At 33.9% G+C, this 21540-nt stretch overlaps 1 protein-coding gene across 3 annotated transcripts in view; it reads right to left on the reverse strand.

Annotated features, from left to right (window-relative positions):
- LOC106661394 (WD repeat-containing protein 47) overlaps positions 1 to 21540 on the reverse strand; it is a 57744-nt gene that overhangs the window by 18687 nt on the left and 17517 nt on the right. The window contains exon 1 of one of the 3 annotated variants that reach the window (XM_014384788.2): positions 4462 to 4839. The exons of the other annotated variants lie outside the window; for them this stretch is intronic. Within the exon in view, the coding sequence (XP_014240274.1) occupies positions 4462 to 4815 (354 nt within the window). The 5' untranslated portion in view covers positions 4816 to 4839. Of the gene's footprint in view, positions 1 to 4461; positions 4840 to 21540 lie in introns of those variants that run through there. 3 annotated transcript variants of the gene reach the window in all.

Consider the following 21540-nt stretch of genomic DNA (forward strand, 5'->3'; position numbering starts at 1 on the left):
GGTCAAGCGGACCACGAAATTAGTGAATTTAATGATTTTAAAATGAAGTATACTTTACTAAAGCTCTAGCTTTAGTGAAGTTATACTTCATTTTAATTCATTAAGTTCACTATTTTTCGTGGTCCGCTTGACCAATTAATATCTTTCAATTAATTAAGGTTTTAAGTTGAGATAAAAAGTCAGTGTCGCGAGGGGGGCAAAAAGGAGGGAAAATTCAAAAGGTGCGGTTGAGATGGGAAGTTGGTGTCCAAGTGGATCGAGGTCACGATAGCTCAAGTGGTAGAGCAGCGGCGTATCAAGCCGAAAATCGTGGGTTCGAATCCCGCTCGTGCCATTGACTTTTTTTTTCTCAACTAAAAAACTTAATTAATTGTAATATATTAATTGGTCAAGCGGACCACGAAATTAGTGAATCAAGAAAAATGTTTGTTCATCCCCCAAAAACAGTAAATCAGGGCTGCTTGGAATTGAACTTTTGTATGATGATATTATTTATGTAGTACTTGATTGTTAAGCTTTTATTGACTAAAATGTTCAAGTTGAGCTTAAATCACCACGAAAATACGAATATATAGTAAGCGTTAGTTTTTATATTTTTATTTTATTTATTTATTTTTGATGGTCTTATATCGTGCATATGCCATATTAGGTAGAGACGATAATAGTATATTTTACTTAATTCTTTTTAACTAAGGTCTTTGTTGAAACGAAAAAGTTAGTGTCACGAGCGGGAGTCGAACCCAGGATTTTCGGCTCAATATCCAGCTGCTCTGACCACTTAAGCTTTCGTGACATCAAGCAGTTAGAGCAGTGGCGTATTGAGCCGAAGGTCGTGGGTTCGAATCCCGCTCGTGACACTAACTTTTTCATTTCAATCAAGACTTTAGATAAAAAGAATAATTAATTGAAATAATGGTCAATTATGATATATATGAAATATTTTATATATTTTTATAGTATATACGTCGTTAAAAAGCTACCTTTCTCTTCTTTCTAATTACATGTAAGAATTTACAATACTTTTAGCCTTTTATAAAATATGTATTATTATATAGGCATCAAAAAATCGATAAATTTATATTCAAAAATTTATATTTAGTGGTCTCTAGAGGTGCTCAAACAAAATTTTAAATAGTTTCACGAATAAAAAAAATTTATGACCTAGTTTACTTGAAAAATATTTCATTTTTGGAATAATTTTGGCTGATAGTGAACGTTGACGGCTTTTAGTATATCCTTGTTGCAATCTACATAAAAAATGCTATAAAATGATATATTCGCATAGTTGATAAGGAAAATTCAACTTTCTAATTTTTTTTTTGCAAAACTAGGGCCTATTCTCTGGAAAGGTCGGATACGTGTCCCATATTTTGGAATGTAGAATTACCAAAAAAATGTTGGGTCCAAATCTGTGATCTGGTCGTCCCTGGTCATATCAAATTTAAATCTCAATTCTTAAACGGAGCCAAATAATTTCGCAAGTAAAAGCTTCACCTTTTGGCGGAACTGGCGAAATACTAATCTTTCGACATTCGTTGCGGAACGGGTGTAATTAGGACGAAAGCTCGTCGACGGACGTTCATCAAAAAGCCACTCGAAGTGAGGGCAAAAACTGGTCAGGTGATGACTGCTTTACACACTAGCTTGGCGGTTTTGTGGTCCAGAGTCCACGTTCACGGAGAGTGTGGAAAGCCATTAAATTCGAATTGAAAAAAGGAAAAGGATCTCGCATTCATCATTCTGTCGAGAGATATCTTCAAAAGACATCATAGATTAAACAATCATGCACAAAAACACACACAAACTAAATAGTTGATGTTCTTCGCCCTGACAAAACTTCAATTAGTTTTATTCTTATATTAACTATTTCTTTTACATGTAGATGTGTTTTCAGAAGCAATGGAACCTGTCTATCTAAAAATCTCTAATGCAAGAAAAAGCCTCGCTAGTTAACCACTACTTACACCCTTTCAGCAGTGATCGATTATCTCTGGCCCCTTTCACTCTCGATGAGGCTTCACTTTCCACATAATCAAATGGAAATCTTGGTCTTTCACCTGGATACACACCCACTGGTCCTTAACAAACGGCACATAAAAAAAATGTTGCGGCTACGATAAAGACCTATAACCTTTTATACTCAAAAAGACACATGCTGGTCGTAATAAAAATTGTAGCAACTGAGCAGAAAGGAAACAAGATACTGCTGGTTTTGAGCGAGCTTTGAAAATTCTTGACTGGGATCTTGTTTATCATCAATCAATTTTCAAAGGTGGAAATATCTCCTACATCGTTAACCATAATCATTACAGCATGACAGTGAAATATGGCACGAAATAATAAGATTTTTTTCGTTATAAAAAGAAAATGTACAACATAGTTTTACGCATCCATGATTCGAGTTGGGAAATTATTTCGGATATAACTTGATTTTCTTAGTTATTATCTTTTGAACCATTAAAAAAAAACTACTGGAGAGAAAACCTTTATAGACAAAAACATTCACACGGAAATCCGGAGAGAATTGATTGAACTAGTAAAATCTATTTGGTATTCAAATCGACGTGCATGATCACACGGTCTACTTAAAATGTTATACTTCAAGACGAATCCTGGCGTTTTCAACTAAACAGGATAATATGCGGTACATTAACTCTAAGTAAACTTTCGAGGACGATAAAAATTCGTAGGTGAAACGTTTCTGCATGCCTGAACTTTGGGTGGAACTGGTAATTGGCAAATTTTGAACAACGCTTGTTGGCGTGTAACAATGTGGAGGAAATTGTAAAAACGTGACAGTATGATGACAATTGACTGTTAGTTTATCTTTCCCAGTCCACAAGCAACAAAAGATAGACAAAATGGTAACTTGGCTAATGTTTAATTGTTTAGACCTTTATACAGAGGGTCGTATTTTGATTAAACTACAAAATATTTTAGGGAAGACCATCTCTACAAATTAAATTGTAACATATGAAAATGCTGTCAAAAGCAAACTCTAAGAACAATCATGTACGATCGATACGGCAAACTATTTTTCTTGAAATAAATCTTAAAAGAAAGGAAAATAAATTTAGTGCAGAAGTTAGAGTCGTACGTTGCCTCGTTGCCGATCACCCTAGACCGCCTATTATTGCTTTTTTTCGCCATCAATCCTGTTATACACCGGTAGTGAAAATCAGTCTATGACAGGCGTTCGACATTTCGCCAAATCAACCAATGAAGACTTGACGGGTCAAAAAATACCGAGACTAGGCGGACCAGACAATAACATAAAAATTCTATTAGATGCAATGATTTTTTAAAATTTACTTTACAATGTGGAATATTATGTTATAAAATAATATACATCAGAAAGCAAGCTTCAGACAATAGAAAAACTAAAAACTGGGATCATTTGAAAGCAGTCTGTCAATTTTTCATCAACCTGATCCGTCTATAAACCCACAACTGTATATACAGATCCTGTAGGGAAAATATACTTCTGCTTGTCTTTGTGACATTTCGCTGAAACAACCATGAAAGATCTGGCGTGTCTGATATGCCAGAACTAGCGAGGATAGGCGGACCTGGGGATCGGAGGCGATTAAGCTACCGTTTCATCTACTCGTTTATACTCAAGCCTCACCCCATTTCACTGGGTAAACAGTATGAATAAAAATGATTTATGTTGACTCTATAACAATATAAGTCATATTGTTTTGATGATAAGCACTGGCTTTGGAGTTTCTTCTATTTTTTTAAATATATTTTTCAAAAGGAAATTTAATGTTAAAACTTCGTAGCTATATATTTTTTATAATTTGATATACCCTATGGGACAAATATTTCTGTCAATTTTAAGCTGGGATAACAACACAACTTTATAAGTTTATGCAATAAATAATGATAAAAGATCACTTTCAAAGTGCCAAGAATGTGTAAAAATTAATGTTTTTATCTCTTGACGTGTTTATAAAATATTGTAGGCATACAAGTTAAATATAAATCGGCACTAACTTTATAAAATTAATTTATAATTATTACACAATATATAATATGTATATGGTTATTCCGTAGTTTAGTCGTTTCTGATAATTTTGGTCAGACTGTCATCTCTGTTTTGGTCTGTCGGACGCGCTTCAACAGCAGTGTGGGCAGGCAGACCAGGATCGTTAAACGACCAAACTACATGATCATAATCCCGCAGACCACAAGAAGAAATCGCACTCCCTATTATAAAATTTAAAAAAAAAGTTGTTGAATTGTTATTTGAAAAAATGTTTAACGTCGAATCTTGGCTTGTTATGTCGCCTTAAATCAATTGAGAATGCTGCTACTGGCCGAAATTAATTATTTATAATATTTACGATTTCATTTCGTATGCAAAGTTTGTTTGTCTAAACTCTGCCACGGGAAAAATCAAAAGAATAACGCGATGATGAGTCCTACATATCAGTTTTGAATTAAAAAAAAGCTCACCCGATATTTTCTGATGGCTTTCGGTTCTAAGAGGTTTTCCATGGACCTCCTTTTTTGTTGAAGGTAAACATTTCTAGGGTGGTGTTTGTTTTGGTAGTCGTATACGAGTTCGTCTGTATCTGAGGCGAGGGTGTCCAAAGACCTGGACCTCTGTCGGGATCGTAGGAGGCAAGAGCACGGACATCGGAGGGGCCTCGGCGGGGGCGGTGGTAGAGCGTCTCTGTAAAGCGGCGCTAGGAAATAATATTCACGGCCCTTGTTGTAGTAATAGTCCGGAGGCGGCAAAGGTGCCGTGTAATGGGCCGGGGGCGGCAGAGGGGCCGTGTAAACCGGGGGCCAGGCGCGACGAAGCATCGTATCCTTCGGGAATCAACGGCGACTACATCACACCAACGGCACAACACTCACTGCAAGTTCGGTCCCACTGCCACAGCTACAATCCCTCCTCCCCACCAAACGAGAGCTACTTTCATCTCTTCCGTTTGTGAAACGTCCGTTCTATAAGTGCTAATCCGCTGTTATTTTAAAAAAAAACCTATTGTTTCGCCTCTCAATTGCTCCTTTTTTTGTTCCATTACCATCCATTTGGATGAAATTTCACGGAGTCGTTCAAAAATCAATTTTGACTCTGATATTCCAACATATCATCTTACATGTATAGAATAAATAACTAAAAATAATCCATTATGTTTAGTGGTCTGATTGACCAAATTATTTCTTTCGATTAATTATTCCTTTTATATAAGGTTGAAATGAAACGAACACACGAGCTTCAGCTAAATACACCTCTGCTCTAACCACATGAGCTATCATGACATTTGAAAAATGGCAAAACGGAGGGAAAAATCGAAAGGTTGTAGGGTGAGATGGGAAGTTTGTGTGCGAGTGGACAACAACAGCTCAAGTGGTAGAGCAGCGGCGTATTTAGTCAAAGGTCGTGGGTTCGAATCCCGCTCGTGACACTGGCTTTTTTATTTCAACAATACTTACATAAATATTAATTAGTTTTAAGTTAGTTAAGTTAATACGAGTTTAGTATGGTACAATTAGGTCTTTTCCAATTCAATGGCCTTTGTAATCTTGGAATTGGTTGGCTCTTAGCAATTTCTTACATCAGTTGGTTTGGGTGTACCAGGATGAGATCGATATTTTCCAAAGTGCTCACGATGGTAAATCTTCGACAAGCGTCAGGACGTTTGTAGAGTCGCATTTTTTATACAAAATTCTGTAAAATCTATATTACACTGTTTCGATCTAACCATTTTTTTAGTTTGTTTTTCCGCTGTCTAAGATAAATAATAAGATAATTATGATTCGATACCATTGTACGATAGTGCAAATTCGTACCATCCAAGATCCAAAATCTCCTATAAAATTTCAAACAAACAGCTACTAAAAAAAAAGCAATTGCCTTAGGGAACATGTTAAGACTCTTACCTCAATACCCCATTGCAGAGCAAGGCAAAAGACTTCATCAAGAAAGTCTCGCCTGAACTTACAACAGACCTGTTACAACAAACCGGGGGAAACACGATTTTATAGAAATGATGAATGATGGAGTGAGTGATTTTTGGCCTGTTAACTGGAAATCGCCGGTCCAATAGGCATATGAAAATATTCGGAGTGGCAGATGACCTAGTCTCTTTAGGTGTGCGATTTCTTAATGGAGTGTGAGGAATGATAAACCTGTAGATTGGTCGTTTCAACGGCCAAATTAATCAAAAGCTCAATATAACAGACATGCTAATAAAGTATGTGCTATAACCCACATAAAGTGAACATACCTGATGGGTGTTGCAAAAACACTAAGCCTCCTCAACTATTCTAATCCTAGGATTCGACAGTTTGCTATGGCGAATTTGGATAACTGTTTATCTATAATGTCCTAGATTGATTTACCAACCTATTATAACATAATGCTCGTCAGTACCTAGTCAGTACTAGGACAAGTAACTTGACATGACATTGCATATTCAACCCATCCAAGGTTTTTTTATTATTTAATAAATTCTATTAATTTTTTCGTGTTTTTTCTAGGTGCATTTTCTCCAAAATAATCAAAACTATCAATAAGGCAAGTTGGGGATAACAATACAATGTTGACTGCTGAGTGGAGCAAGCAGAAGATTTACTGTCCATACTGTTGTTATGTATTTTTTATAGTTATGGACTAGGATTTTTTTAAAATTGTCTAGATCCATTTTTACAAAAAATTATTGCAGGATTTGTACAACTCAAATTCTATTTCACCATTCAAAATGTATGTTTTTTCTGCCGAAGAAAAGTAACTTCATACGTTATAACATATTTTCTAAAAAATTATAGCAGTTGAGGTTAACACCTCCACCGTACCATGAAGAAATGTTTTTATATAATTTTCTGGATAAATTTAGTCAAAAAGACTAACTATAAAGCAGGTTTGAACCATTCACCTGCATATTATTCTTATTCCATGGAACAGTACGTTGATTATTTATAAGATGGAAATTAATTCCATTGTTATTCATAACAGTTAACGATTTTGCACGTTTTTTATATGTTATTAAGTTATTTTCTGCATTAATTTCAACTCGAAAAGACTGAAAAATAGCAATAGGGCAGAGGTTTCAACTAAACTTTATTACAATTTATTCTAAATTCCATTAATAGTTTCCTAGTGTGCAAAGGTTACAATTGATGTTGAATTGAAAAAGGATTTTTCAAAGATTTTTGTAAGGCTACTTTCCTTGTTAAAAATATGATTAATAATAAGACACCATTGTTTGACCAATCACAGTACATTTTTCGTTTGTTGAGGCTTTCGAGGCTAAATTAAGTGGATAAATTTTATTATTTTAAATGGCATTGATATTTGTAAAAAAAAACTCTTTTTAAATTTAGTTGTTAAAAATGTTGTCAAATACGATCGTAACGGACGATTGCCATAAAAATTGGCTGCGCTATATGATAAATTATGGTAAAATATGTCAACCATACAACAGTTTACTACGGTGAATCACGAAAAAAATAGTTTTTAGACTTTTCTAAGATTAATTTCTCTAAAATTAAATGAAAACCTCAACAGCCTCAAGACATTTCTGTTTTGGATGCTTTGGATAAATAATTGTGGACAATTTATAATAAATGTTTATAAGTTAGAACTATTGATATTAAAACGAGGCTTGCTTAAAAAAAAAATAAATAAATAATAAAAAAAAAATTGCACAGATGTACTTCTTTAGATGGCAACAATCAAGAGACCTGCAGACAAAAACATTCTTAACAATATGGCTCAAAAACTTAAACGAAAGCTTAAAAAACTACATGACGACTCAATCACAAATTATCTAGAAAACCTAACTCCAGGCGAAGCCACTGACTACTCACTGTGGAAGGCCATAAAAAAAATTAAAAGACCAATTGCCCAAATTCCTCCATTACAGAAAGAGCATGGTACTTGGGCGAGAGATAGCAAAGAAAAAGCCGAATTGTTTGCTAGCTATCTTGCTGAAATCTTCAAACCAAATGAAATCATCAATAGCAACTTACATGAAGTAACAACTACGCCACAAGATGAAAATATAAAGCTAGTTTCACCTAAAGAAGTAGCACGAGAAATTAAAAATTTACCTGCTAAAAAGACTCCAGGATATGACCTTATCACTGGAGAAATACTAAAACAATTGCCGAAAAAGGGTATAGTTAAACTAACANAAAAAAAAAAAAAAAAAAAAAAAAAAAAAAAAAAAAAAAAAAAAAAGATGTACTTCTTTCAACAATCTCAGACTTGCTAATTTAATTTAGTTTTTCCGTTCTAATTTTATTAGAAGATGTAAATAAATTTCATTACTACACACGTACTAAAGTTTTTCGTGGGCGAAAATGCATCTTCTTAGAATTTTGTAGATTCAGTTCTCTACAATTATTTTTAGAAATAAGCCAATGCTTTTCCAAAATGGATGTATGATGGAATGTGCATGTGCGTTTTTAATCTGATTCTGCATAGCACAACTTTCTGCTCGTTACAATTTTCCTGTAGAGTGTGTACATAGTCTCATACCCGTTCCAAAAGTTGAGATTCCATTTGAAAAATTTACGCTTTCAAAGAAACGTGGATTGGATTTTCATTTTATTTTATTTAAAGGCAAGAAACGTACAAAGGCGATTTACGATTGGTTGAAAATCAAAAGGGGAAAGTGTAGCACTCCGAGAGATGAAGGAGTCGGGATCACGCACTGGCCAGCCCAGAGGGGTTAATTTACCACTTTCATTTAAGATGGAATAAATTATTTCTTATGAGATTCTACACGCTCTTAATGGCTAATTGTTTCTAATGTTGATGTAAAGAGTTCTTAAAGCGTAACATGTTCCGCTATGTTATATTTTGTTTAATCGACGTCGTTAAATCGTTATTTATTTAAAGATCTCAAATCTTACATAGTGAATAATGGGAATAACTGTTAATTGGACGTCTTACATTTTAGAAAGCTGGTATAGAATGATCGGTAGGGTTTTTAAACAAAATTGATATACAGATTCCGTTTCGCAAGAGCATAAATAGTTTTTAGATCACAATTGTTGCCTCTCATAAATATCACAAATCAAATTACTGTAAGCTTTTTTGTGAAGTAAAGGGTGATGTGCAATACAGTCAAATTCTTTTTTATGTCAATGAAATGTTGTACAAATTGTACAACATCAAATAAAAGTGAGAAGGAAATTTACTGGTAGCTAATGTGAATTTTTTCTGTTAATTTAACTAGTTGGTCGTATATCACCATGACAGACGTATAACAAGATAAACATTACTGAAAAAACATTATAAAAAAGAAATAAAAGGAAAAAGGAGCCTAGCTTTCTTCTCTTGTTATATGTATACTCGTGAAAGTTAGCATGGATTTCCTCGGTCGAATCGGTTTTACAACTTTATCCGTTCACCCTTCTGCAGACGTTTTTCTGACCTTACGTGAAAGTGGAAAAAGAAAAAGAAAACCATTGCAAGGCATCTAAAGGGTTCCTTTAAGTTTAAACATACGAGTACAGCGTAGCTTTCTCTTTTTAATGGAAATGGCAAATTTAGTGCCTGTTTTGCCCTCGATTTAGAGTTCGTGGAAGAATTCGACATAGCATTTTATTTCAACGGCTTCATCTTTAAAGGGCAATGGCAAAACAATTGGGAAGCGAGGTATTGCCCGTAGTAACCAGACCATCTCATCTCATCTAATAACAGGGTTTTCGGAAATACTATTACTTGCCTTTTTTTTCATTCCATCGACAGTGCCCGCATAGCGAGGCGAGTAAAACAGAAAGGAAAAACAGATCGTTAGAGATCAAGAAAGTAGATCGTTCGTTCCTTTACGCGAATAGAAGCTCGATTCACAACCCTGAGAAGTTCGTGAAGTACAACCGGTTTCCGGGTCCGTTGTTCATTTCTCATTGCAGAATTTGCATAAGAAACTATGTTTGAAGGAAATATTATATGCAAATATTAATTAAAAACATACTTTAAAAAATTGAATTAAATGCATACAATAAAAACTACCCTACATTAAGTTCAATAACAAACAGCTTCATCGAATTTCACTATACTACTTTCAATCCCAGTAAACGTTTCATAGGCATTGTTTTCTGTAGTGTGAACCAGATTATACGCGTATAAATAATAAGATAAATATAAATTAACAAGATACAAAAAATTTAAATTTTCTGTTAGTTTAAATTTTTCAGTACATATCAAGGAATCCCCTCGTCTTCCGTGAATACATTCAATGTCATGTTATTACAAATTCGTACTTTTGTAATATTACCTTGTAAAGAACGACAATATTATATTTGCGATAAAAATCAATTTCGAGGCTTACTCGGTAAGTTCTGAAGTTGTCAACAAATGACATCATCAACAAGATGTAAAAGATAATGTTCAGATGATTTTTTTTTTCTTTAGTTTAAAAATATAGAAGGAACTTATTCTCTCTGGGGTTTACCGATTTACCCATAAGAAGGGATTTGGACATTAAGAAATATGGAAACAAGCACTGGGTCAAGAATCGTGCCCTGAGAAACCACTTTTCGGTTTGGAAATATGGAGAAAAGCGTCGGTACAAGCCCTTAAGGACCAACCAATGAAAGAGAAGGGGAATAATATGTAAAATATGATTTTAATGACAATTAAATCATGAAATCCTACATTTTGTTCTTCTCTAATTGCGATAGAACTTGCTTATTAATTCATTCCTTATATGTCATTTGTGAACTTCGTCTCCTTATTGTGAGTAAGCGGGGTTGCCGGGGTTAGAACTCAAGAATTTTTAACTTCTTCAGTATTATTTGAAAAGACTACAAAAACTCGGGCTAATAGTGAAAGTTGTACGGAATAGATATTTAACTTGTATTGCAAGTCAGACAGATAATTAAATTTAAAAATCGAGATAAACGATTAACAATAAATCATGAAAGTTAAATGTGATTAATTATATTAAAACTAATGAAGAGAAAATACATGTTGAAATGTTAATATTCAAGAACCTGTTAAGCGGTGTGGCAAATGATATTTTCTAAATCTTTAGAGCATTAAAAAGCGTAAAATGAAACTGGAATTTCAGGTATGTTAAAAATAAATGTATTGACCTGATTTATTGCTCCTTTCATTAGACTTTATGATTATGGCATTTTGGTCAAAATGTTGATGTTTCGTCACCAACCTGTCAATCCTGGTCCGCTTATTCTCCCTGCGTTTGAGGGATGTAAACTCACTATCACATAATTATTGGAATTATCAGACATTAAAAAAATCGCATCACAAGAATGAAACTTTCTTCACTTTTTGTTTACAAAGTAAGACTTTAATTCGACTTTTACATAATTAATGACATTTCAATCAATCTCATCATGATTCGTTGCTAACAATCATTACTGTAAAACAACCCACCAGTAACTAATTCGTTTTATGAAGACGGAAGTTAAATTTAATTAGATTAGCACATTATTAAAAAGGGAATATAAGGATTAATTATTTTCATATAACGACGTTCTACCAGTCTTATGCTATGTGACGTTCAAACGGGTGTAGAGTTTCAGCTTTAAATTTCAATTATACAAAGAAAGTGAGAAGAGAAGATACAAGATAAGACGCGGTCCACATGTTACGGTTTTCCGTTGCAAATCGGATCATAGTGACCCAGTTGGATCGAGTCTATGGCTCTGGCGTTGCTACAGGGATTCCAGAAAGGAAAGATACACTTTCCCAACAATTAGAGCTTTGTCATCTCGGGAACAAGTGTGTTGGGAATGTCGGATATGGCACAATATCGGATGGTAACCGGCGAAATCCGGAGAAGAAAGAACTTTCCGTGACGTACGTTTTTTTAGAACCTCCTCCGTCTGAACTTAGTACACAATGGGTTGCTGTTTACAGTTAAATTTCGGTTCATTATACCAAAAGTAGACCGAATATCTGTTTCCGACCCCCCCGATAACTTTAATTGGATAACTGGGACAATATTGTTGGAAAAATGAATGAACTATTCCCGACAGGCGAGAATAGTGGATCCAGTGATGATTAACTGGTTTAAACCCAATTGGATAAGTTTAGATTAATTAATGAAAGAGGAAGTAAATATAGAAAAATTTAAATAAAAAATCAGACTGAAGTTGAAAAAACGCGTCCGACTGATTAATTGATTCATTGATAGATGGTTTTATTGTACATTCACTTACACTGAACGTGAGAATTATCAAATGTGTGTGTGTGTGTGTGTGTGTGAGTGTGAGAGAGAGAGAGAGAGAGAGAGAGAGAGGGAGAGAGAGAGAGGGGGGAGGGGGAGAGAGAGAGAGAGAGAGAGAGCGCCAAAATTTAATTAATAAGTTCTATAGATGCAATGTAAATGGTAAAAGGCAGGAATTCATCCTTCAATCTGTAACCGCGTAAGCCAGCACAACAGTTCGGTCCTGCGTGGTTGCATAAGGCTGACGCCGGCTTCTTTATTTTATCTTTAATAAACAGGATCTCTAGCTACTGCATCTATCATGAACTGCTCATATTTGATTTTACGTTTAAAAAACAAATTTGGCTTGAAAATAAATGAGGTTAGTAATTTATCACCTAAATTATTTCAAAAAGGCCATAATAGAGTAAGCCTAGCTGTTGTAAGTGCTCCATTGAAAAATATACCGCTATTACATTTATACTTAAATTAAAGAAATAAGTATTGTGACTAACTTCATGGTTTTGTCACAACGTATTATCTGCTTCATAAGAATATTTTGAAGATTCGTTTCAATCTGTAACGTGAACAGTTAAGATGTCATTAACAAACAATGAGCAAGTTGGGAAATAGTAGTCGAAAACATTACTTTTTTAAATTTCTTGCAATATTCCTTTAGAAGAGTGGCTCAAGGCTTTTGCATAACTAATGACATTTCACTCAATCTCATCATAATTCGTTGTTAACAATCATTACTGTAAAACATCCCACCAGTAACTAATTCGTTTTTACATAATTAAGAGAGAGAGTGAGAGAGAGAGAGAGAGAGAGTGAGAGAGGGAGAGAGAGTTAGAGAGCCAAAACTTAATTAATCAGTGCAATGGATGCAATGTAAATGGATAAAAAGGCAAGAATTCATCCTTCAATCTGTAACCGCGTAAGCCGGCACAACAATTCGGTGCTGCAGGGATGCATAAGGCTGACGCCGGCTTATTTATTTTATGTTTTATAAACAGGATCTCTAGCTACTGCATCGATCATGAACTGCTCATATTTGATTTTACGTTTTAAAAAAAATTTGCTTGTAAATAAATGAGGTTAGTAATTTATCACCTAAATTATTTCAGAAAGGTCATAATTATCGATTAACGGTCACTAATCACCACACACGTTGTTAACAATCATTACTGTAAAATATCCCACCAGTAACTAATTCGTTTTTACATAATTAAGAGTGAGAGTGAGAGAGAGAGATAGAGAGAGGGAGAGAACCAAAACTTAATTCATTAATTGATGCAATGTAAATGGACAAAAAGGCAAGAATTCATCCTTCAATCTGTAACCGCGTAAGCCAGCACAACAGTTCGGTCCTGCGGGGTTGCATAAGGCTGACGCCGGCTTTTTTATTTCATCTCAACAGGACCTCCAGCTTCTGAACTGTTATCATGAACTGTTCATATTTGATTTTACGTTAAAAATAATGTAAAAAAGATAATATACCACTCAAGGATCTTATTAACCCCCATAAAATTCGCATAAACAAACAAAAAAATTCAAATAAAACTGTAATAAGCTAACACATTTCTATGAGTGTTTATACCAGTCAAGTGCAAAAGTTTCTACAACAATTTCCTTCTCAGTTTTTATTCTCTGACAAGAAAGTTTTTGTTTTTCTCATACATTTTTTTGAGTTTTTGAGAAAAGAAGATGCCTCAGGTGACACAATAGAAATGGTACCACGTCCTTGCATGCCTCCGTGTGTCAGTAGGGTTCTTTTTCCCCAGTCTCGTTTTACGAAAATAGTACAATAAGTTCCTGACGTCCCTTCAATCAAAAATTTTAACAAAAAAAATCACTCTCAAATTCAATCCAAGGTTTCAAAACATACTTAGTTTATTCTTGGCTCGCAACAAAAATCACTGAAAGAACGGTTTTCGAGGGAAAAATCAAAATAGCTTTCCAGTTTAGGTTAAGGAAGCGTTGTGAGTCCTGTCATTCAACAAATTAGTGGGTTAAGATGAGAACCGATTCTCTAGAAAGAACTAGCTAAAATCTATAAGCCTGCTAGTATCGAGAAGCTGTTTGCCGTTTCCAAACATTTTGGGTCCACAGACGCGATTCGGCTTGTCACCATCTCCAGTGGTTGGCTGTCTCACGTTACTTTTTTTGGATAGATGGCAAAAATCGAACGATTCTGATACACTACACCAACGAGGATACCTAGATGAAAATTATGAGAAATGAACAACGATAGGTTTCACCACCCCGCCGACCTTACGAAAAAAGAATCTAGAAAATTAAAATCTGTTAATTTACCAGAAGTATGCATTAAAGCACAAACGTAGAAACCCTAAATCCAATATTTGGATGAAACAATAATAAAGACATACTTAGTAAAATAGAAAAGAAATTCTTCTCTAAACTGGAACATCATTAGCGCGGACAAACAGTTGTAATTTCCCAACTGATTTTTTTAATGCTTTTGCTGACTACTTCGACAAAGTTTATTTACTTTAACTTATACCGTCTAACTTCTGCTTAGGAAAAATCCTGTGACTTATTTCCGAAAGATATGTTTCACATACCGTATGAATGTTAATTGGACAGTTGGAAAATGGGAAATGTATGATTCGGAAATTAAATTCCTCAACGTAATAAAGGAAAGATGGGGGAATAGACTTATTCCACATTCCTTTCGGATGCCATTCCTTATCTGAAGGAAAACAGCTTTCCTCAATGAATTATTACGAATACATTTCACAAAACGCCTTCAAACAACTATCGAAAGTTCATTAACCATAAAGAGACTGTTTTCCTATTATTCAAATTTATTATTTCTAATCAATTTGTTATATAAAATTTTAGAAGCTGAGCTTTCCTTATCCGTACGGTTGAAAGCTGAGCCGCCATCTAGCGGCAGGAGTGAAATACACCATGAAACAAGAAGTCGAAGTTCACAGGTTAAAGTGAAATGAAATTCTCCATATAACTTTTCCAAACCAAATAACATTTTCTAAAGCTATTGAAGTTTTTGTTTTTCTAATTCTCCCTCTCTTTACTTTTCATTGCCACAAAGCAAATTGGGTAAAACAAAATAAATTACATATGGACCTACTTTTAAATAATAGATACTAAATACTTTTGAACTTTAACAATTTTAACTTAAACAAAATTATGGATATTAAAATAATTTATGTCAAAATACATAAAAGTCGTTTTTATGTATATAGATTTAAAACAAAACTCTTTTTCTAATTCAAATATAAAAGAAAAACGATCACCTTGAAATCAAAAGCAATGTAATTAAAAATCTGTGATCTAATTCATTTCAATTTATACATTCATCAACCACCAATTATTATTAGCATAATTTATTCATATTTTTAAATATGCGTGGTATATCAAAATTGACTGCTACTAAAACTTTAATTAATTAACAACTTCAATCAAATTTAACTCTAAATCAGATATATTTCCATTATAAGATTAGAAAAAAAGGAAATAGCAAATACAAAGCATCACTATTTATTATTATTCCCACTGTCAAAAAATATTTATTTTCGTTGTTTTTATGACCTATCCAAATTACTGACGTGACTATGTAAGAAGAACTACATAACACATTTTGTATGTATGTGTAATTGAATTTTGAAAAAAACTGACTTTATCAGCTAAGAAGGAAAAAAAATTCGTAGCTAGCCATAATATTAGTATTGTATATATTGAAATACATAATTTAGGATGACGTCCCAATAAAATCGGAATTCGCAGTTTTTAACCCTGTCATTCCATCCTTTGTAATGATGGCAAGTGTGGTGGTTACAAAAATATGACACTAAACAAAAAAGTTCAAATGTTCTTAAATACGTAACCTTCTGTCACTGCCAAATTTACCGCCACACTGTACGTTACATCTTGATACCTCAGCAGACCTGAATATTATTTTTTTACCCTAAACTTCATTTTTCGTACATCCAAAAAACCTGCTTGTTACCCGAAACCAGATTAACCGAAATTACAGCCACTGAAATAATAATAAACTCAAACGGTTCTGGTTCTTACAATGGTGTTCCTTAGACAGAAATTTGGCCGAGACCTCCCTCCAGGGAAAACATCGGCTGTTGGCCTTGTTCCCTCTTATCGAGGATCTCCAGCCAACACCGTTGCGAATGTTTAGAATTGGCCAAATCTAGTCAGTTAATTTACAGTCAGCTCCCCCAAATATGTTTAATTTAAGTACAGATAAGTTTGGGAGATTGTTTTTGAAGCACCCTTAAATGACTATTAAATGCGGATGTGAAGATCTGGACCTGACCTCTCTGAATCGCTTCTGGAGTGGTAACGGGTTGTGTACACTCTTCAACTCACATGCTGTGGAAAAGGTTCTCAATTTTATCGCTGAATACTTGATTTTTGGGAAAATACGAAAGTTACACCTTGGGAGTTTTACTCTACCAAAAGTAAACGTAATTAAATTGCTGGACGGCTCAGAAACCAACCTCATCAAATACGTCCGCCAAGCGTGGACCTACAAGTTCGACTCTGTTCATGGTCAGTCATATTAAACCATAACAAAAATATATTAAATACTGTAGTATCGTGCTTGTTACATTTAATAACATTCTCCAGACATGTATTTATATGGGATCCATGTTTGATGACAGAATGTAATGAGCTCCGACAGACAGTTGTAAATCATATCGTGTATATTTTGCATGTAATAGGATTCACTGGTGTAAACTAAATTTTTGGAAATCATTAAGTATTTTCTATTATAAATACATATTTGTGTCAAAACACAGTCGTTTTTTGCACTGCCAAAAACACCTAAATAATTTTTTTTTTGACACCCCTAAATAAAGTTTAGTAGCCTCCATTTATAAGTAGGAAGAATGGATGTTTGTTTGTGTGTGTGTGTGTGTGTTTTATGAGTATTAAATTTTCTGTCTGTCTATCTTAAGAAAACTTCATTCTAGCTGGTATTAATATCATACAATCCAAAAAAAATCCCCTTATTTTCACAATTATAGCATATTTAATTACAGCTGGCAAAAAGAACTCGTTAGCATAATTTAACCCTTTTAATTAAAATGACCAAATATTATTTTATCGACATTAATAAGCTGTAACTATAAAAGATATACTCTATTAATGGTGAAGCGTCCTCTGTTGTTAGCTGGATGAAGTAAAACTTGAATGTACTTTCATTGTAGAATAATAGGTGGAAACAGATACATAATAATGATTTATAATAATTACAGTGGCTCAGAAGCCAGGACGTTACGGAAGGAAAATTTACAAATGAATGAGGCTTTGCGTGCGAGGATAGCGTGCCCCAAGTGCTATAAAGTCCAGACTGAAAGAAATTCCAGCTGCAGGATAAGCTAGATCATGCACGTTTGCAACATCCGAACAGTTGTTATTTTTTTAATATTGTTTTTGCATATTTATTGTATATAAATATATATTGTATATAATTTCATGGAAATGGTAGTGTGTAAATACTTTATGTTCACACTTATGGTTATTCTGTGTTGGTATGTTTTTAATATTTGCAAAACAATAATTGTTTTAGTGAAGAAAAAAATTCCCCTTCGCCACTTCAACTGTTAGTTTTTATCCTTCATTTTATCTGAACCACCGAGTTTTCTCTCCTAATAGTTCTACAAGCAACCGTTTGTGTGTAAGTTAGACGGCGTTGACAAATTTTAAAGATTAATTTAACGAATACTTGAACCGACTCGTCTGCTTTAAATGTGAAATATTTTCCACGATAACCGATAGCTTTTAGCATATGGAAAAATAAAAGAAAGCAGTTTCAATTTGATAAGAGGGCCGACGAAATTCGAGCTTCGTATCAATCGGTAGGGACTAGCTGCCGCACTGCCGGAGGGAAACAGTGCTGTATTGCTAATGTGCTAACTATCACTAATGTTGTCTAAAATTGTAGATTAAGAAGAAAAAACACAATGCTGGAAAATTTTTGATTTAAAAAAGAATGAATTTATACAATGCTTAGAAAATTTTAGATAAAAAAAAACAAATCTAAAAATTTCTAGCATTGTATAAATTCATTCTTTTTATATCACAATTTTTCTAGCATTGTATAATTTTTTTCTTAATCTAAAATTTTCTAGCATTGTATAAATTCATTTTTTCTCACTCCTACATGTATTGATAAAATTTAAACAATGTTTATAAATCCCAGGCCCTGAAGATGATCTCAATAAAGATCGAAACGTTGGCACGATAAAGAAAATGTTTTTCTAAAACGTACGTCACACCAGACCGCATCTCACGATCTTCAAATAATATTAACTTACGGTCACTAAACACCGCACGTTTTACAATTATTTAAAAAAATTAATTATTTGTTTTTTTATATGCCATTTAGTTAAAAATGGTTACTACAGAGTAGATGAAATCAATTTAAAAAACGACCACATTTAGCAGGTAGCATTGTGCGGCTTTCTCAAGTTAAGAAGTTCCTCCACAAGTTCCTCCATTTGGGCTTGGCAATCTATGAACAAAATCCAAAACCTTTGAAAGTCATTTTCGAACGTAAAGAAACTGCCTTCAATGTCTTTAAGAATAAAAATAAACTTCCACCGTTCATGACTGATTTATCAACCTTATCACTTTATTTCTTCAACACTCAATGCAATTAAAATAGTTGCAACAGGCTATAGATGACATGCGAAGATAAAGAGCACAAGTTCGGTGATACTAACATTACTGATAACATATTAAATTTAAACTATTTATGTTTTAGTGGTCAAATGACCAAGTTACTTCTTTCAATTAATTATTCTTTCTATAAAAAAGTCAATGACACAATCGGGATTCGAACCCAAGGAGTTCGGCTATACGCCGCTATAACTTGAGCTATCGTGACTTAGATCCTCTCGGACACCAACTCTCCATCTTCCGAAGGTCCTGGGTTCGAATCCCACTCGTCACATTATTTTTTTTATCTCAACCAAGACCTTACATAGAAATTGAATTTAATTTAACTAATAATTTTTTAAATAAAAAATGATACATTTGGAACCTTTTTCCGGACATTTTGCAGACTCATCCCCGGCATTTTTAAAAAAGAGCAATTTAGGTTTAAAAACTAATACAACTTGAAAAATGATCGTTTTTAATGTTTTTACTTTTAAATTTTCACTTCACATATGATTATAGGTCTGAACCATACAGATTAGCTGAAGACAGGATAATAAATGTTCTTATTGGTGTGTCTATTATTCGATTAACACGGATCTAGTTTATAATATATTGTACACGTGTAAATTTGTGTCTGTTGTTCCAATTTAGCCGTTTCACAGCATTTTAAAACTATCTTCGTTAAGATTCAACTGGTTTTCGTTGAACAAAAAAATCGATCTACCATACAAACAATCTCACAATGAAGGCAAGCAATGATGCGTTAAATGAGAGTCCTGACGGATCTCTATCTGCAAGCGTGAAATGGAGTAACAATGCTTTGTTCGGGACAACAATGAAAACGAACTTCACTGACTTTCTCCCGGCGATTGTTGATCGACGTGGATTTGGAATGCACGAGGATCGACAATTGTGTGTTTGCCGTCTTAGAGCTATTTTTCAAAATTTCTTTGAACAGTAAAGCCGGAATAAGAGAAAAGTGGGCCGTTATTGACCATTTGGAAAAGCGATAGTCGTCATATGACTTGAGGGAGAAATATCCTCCCCTTCAATATTTCTGAACGTGAATTATTTATGAAGCACTCATTTTTCCTAACTGATTTATAAGTACGGCATTAAGAGGGGGATAATAATTTCCTATAGCTTTCCACAATTGTTTTACATCAGAGGGAAAAAGCCCCTTCTTCTAAATAACGCCCGTCATAGCTGGGTATTCATCAACATAACCCTTCCAGTCCGGATTTATGGATTGTGGATAAACGAAACTCTTCATAAAACTGCCCACTTGTTTACGCCTATTGGATAATAAAATAATGAAAATGTCCGAAACAAGTTTATTTGCTGGGTTGGGATCCTTAAATTGATTTCCATTCACACTTTATGTAATGAAAAAGTTGAAACTGTCCAAACGAAGAAAATACACAAACTTTGTAATCAAGCGACAATAAACTGGCACAAAAACAAAATATAAATTTACTAAGCAAATAAATCTTAATTAATAAACTGTCATCACTTAATTAACTCTATCGAAAGGTCAGGAATGCAGCGTTGTACAAGGACGTAATAAACTATCATTGACAAGATATTGGATCTTGGAAACAAATAGAACCTTTTGTAAAAATAAAAGAGAAATGCTATTTGCTGATGGAAGGTTGTGCTATTTTTGACCCAAGAGACAAATTCGAGTGCCTAATCAAACTTCCTGCAATATAAAACAGTATCTCGGGATTATTTGCCATGTCCAAGACCATCTAGGTAAATATATGCCGTCATTTCCTAAAACGAAAGCGCACAAAATTCACCAACAGAAATAATTCGAACTTATTTAGAGTGCAAGTGAGAAATTGCTCCAAAATTAGAACGAGAGGTTCAATTAGAGAGAAGGAATGAGAAAATGAACACTGATGAAAGCAGAAAATTACACGATGCGAAAAAAAACTATATTAAAAATTTATACGAGGATTTCGACAAATACGAAAACAAAAAACGACTGGAAATAGATATATAAAAGATTAAAACTTGGAAAACACTACAAGGAAGTCCGACCAGACAGTTTTAATACATGCCGGTTCCGTACACCTGGAATTAATTATTATTTAAACACACTTACATAATGATGAAGAGAAGCGTCCAGGTGTACAACTTTAAAAACTTTACACAAATAGCGTGATATAACGGAATATAAAATAATATTGGAATAAATAACACCACGACATTACAACGAAGTCTTTAAATTATTTGTAATAACCTTTTTATGTAAGGTTTTGGTTGAAATGAAAAATTTAGTAATCAAGAGCAGGATTCGAACCCACGACCTTCGGCTCAATACGCCGCTGCACTAACCAAACACGTGACACGATACTAGTTGGTTAGAGATCCATCTTGATACTAAGTTTTTCATTCCAACCACAACCTTACATAAAAAGATTAGTTAATTGAAAGAAGTAATTTGGTTAATAGATCACTAAACATAATGGATTTGTAATAACATTACTGATTTTTAAAACTTAACAAAATCCATTAAAAAAAGTAAAAAACAAACTTGTGGGGAAATGTCTTCTTAAAATTTGCACCCTCTTGCAAACTAAAAGGGTTATTTTGCTTGATGTTTACGTATTTAGTGACCGAAGTGATAATTTCCAAACACCACATTTTAACTTTTTTATGTCATTCGCCTCCCACCGTTCCAGAGGGAGACCCCATTATGGCGGACCACGGCCAAATTGTT

The sequence above is a fragment of the Cimex lectularius genome, unplaced genomic scaffold, assembly GCF_000648675.2.
Source record: "Cimex lectularius strain Harlan isolate CLEC.00 unplaced genomic scaffold, Clec_2.1 scaffold340, whole genome shotgun sequence".
NCBI classification, from domain to species: domain Eukaryota; kingdom Metazoa; phylum Arthropoda; class Insecta; order Hemiptera; family Cimicidae; genus Cimex; species Cimex lectularius.